General features: G+C 36.3%; 1 protein-coding gene across 1 annotated transcript in view; it reads left to right on the top strand.

The window, feature by feature from the left end:
* The window catches only part of LOC102678543 (zinc finger protein 524-like), a 1,885-nt gene extending 853 nt beyond the window's left edge, over window positions 1–1,032 (top strand). The window contains exons 3-4 of the mRNA XM_006617728.2: window positions 1–107; window positions 737–1,032. The exon at window positions 1–107 is cut by the window's left edge and continues 1 nt beyond it. Coding sequence (XP_006617791.1) covers window positions 1–107; window positions 737–1,011 — 382 coding nt within the window. The 3' untranslated portion in view covers window positions 1,012–1,032. The remainder of the gene's footprint in view (window positions 108–736) is intronic.
* Window positions 1,033–1,244: the final 212 nt, after the last annotated feature.

The raw sequence follows: 1,244 nt of genomic DNA, 5'->3' as shown, positions 1-1,244 counted from the left end.
ACACGTGAAGTCGGCCATCGAGGCGGTGGCCAACGGGTTGTCGCTGAGGAAGGCGGCTAATATGTTCTGCATATCGAAATCTGTTCTTCATCGTTACAGTAAACTGGGTATACCAGTTTTAATGAAGAAATATTACATGCGAAANTAATAATAATAATAATAATAATAATAATAATAATAATAATAACAATAATAATAATAACAATAACAAAAACAACAACAATAATAAATTATCGAATATAATTCATTAACTAATCGGTATAATGTACCTGTAACTGACCTATGGTGTATCGAATATATATCATAAAATATGATTTTTTTAAAAGGGTTCGATGTAACGAATGCTGGAAGAAGAATATCACCATCGAGATGATTTATTTTATTTTTCGAATTATTCGAACTCGAGTGACGTCGTATAAACGAATTAGCTAGAGAGAGAGAGAGAGAGCGTGTATCGTTTCTCGAGCGAGGTTTAACATTAAAGAGACACGTAACGTGAAACGATGAACGTCATCGTTTCACGCTACGTGTATCGTCGAATACTCGAGGAACGAGATCCGGAAACGAGATCGTCGACGAACGACGACGAGATGAATGGACGACGAGAATGAATTAAACGCGAAAAAATAAAAAAAGTGCCTTCGAAACGCCTCGACGAAATCCTCGATAATTACGATAATCCCTTGTTCCAATTATATTTCTAATATCGAACTCTTCTGTGTTTACGATTTTTCAGAGTCACGGTCGGTGGGATATCTCAACTGCCAGAAAGTCACCTATCCGTGCAAGAATTGCGGCAAAGTGTACAATTACTACTCCAGTTTGGCGAGGCATTTGAAGCACGAATGCGGGGTGGAACCGAAGTTTCACTGTCCACTCTGCCCTTACAGAACGAAGCACAAATCCAGCTTGAACACGCATCTGAACGGCAGGCATATGAAACTTTTGAGCGAATTTTACACTATGCCAAATGGGAACAAGCTGTCATCCACCATGGACACTGGGAATTAATAATTGCCTGTCATGTTTACTTTCGTATTTCTTTCCTTCTTATTCTTCCTCTTCTTGTTTTATTATTTCTTATTATTGGAAACAATCGAAATGTTGATCGTTTTCCTTATCGAAAAAACGATATTTAAGAATTTTATAAGGATATATTCTATCCTTATTTTTTCGATAATTCCTCCTCTCCCTTTCCTCTTTATTTTCGCTTAAAAATTATTGTTATTAGAAATAGAAATTTA

This window comes from Apis dorsata, unplaced genomic scaffold (genome assembly GCF_000469605.1).
Source record: "Apis dorsata unplaced genomic scaffold, Apis dorsata 1.3 scaffold_326, whole genome shotgun sequence".
In the NCBI taxonomy this organism is placed as follows: Eukaryota; Metazoa; Arthropoda; class Insecta; order Hymenoptera; family Apidae; genus Apis; species Apis dorsata.
The sequence above is the reverse complement of the archived record's forward strand: the minus strand, read 5'-3'. Positions and strand labels throughout refer to the sequence as shown.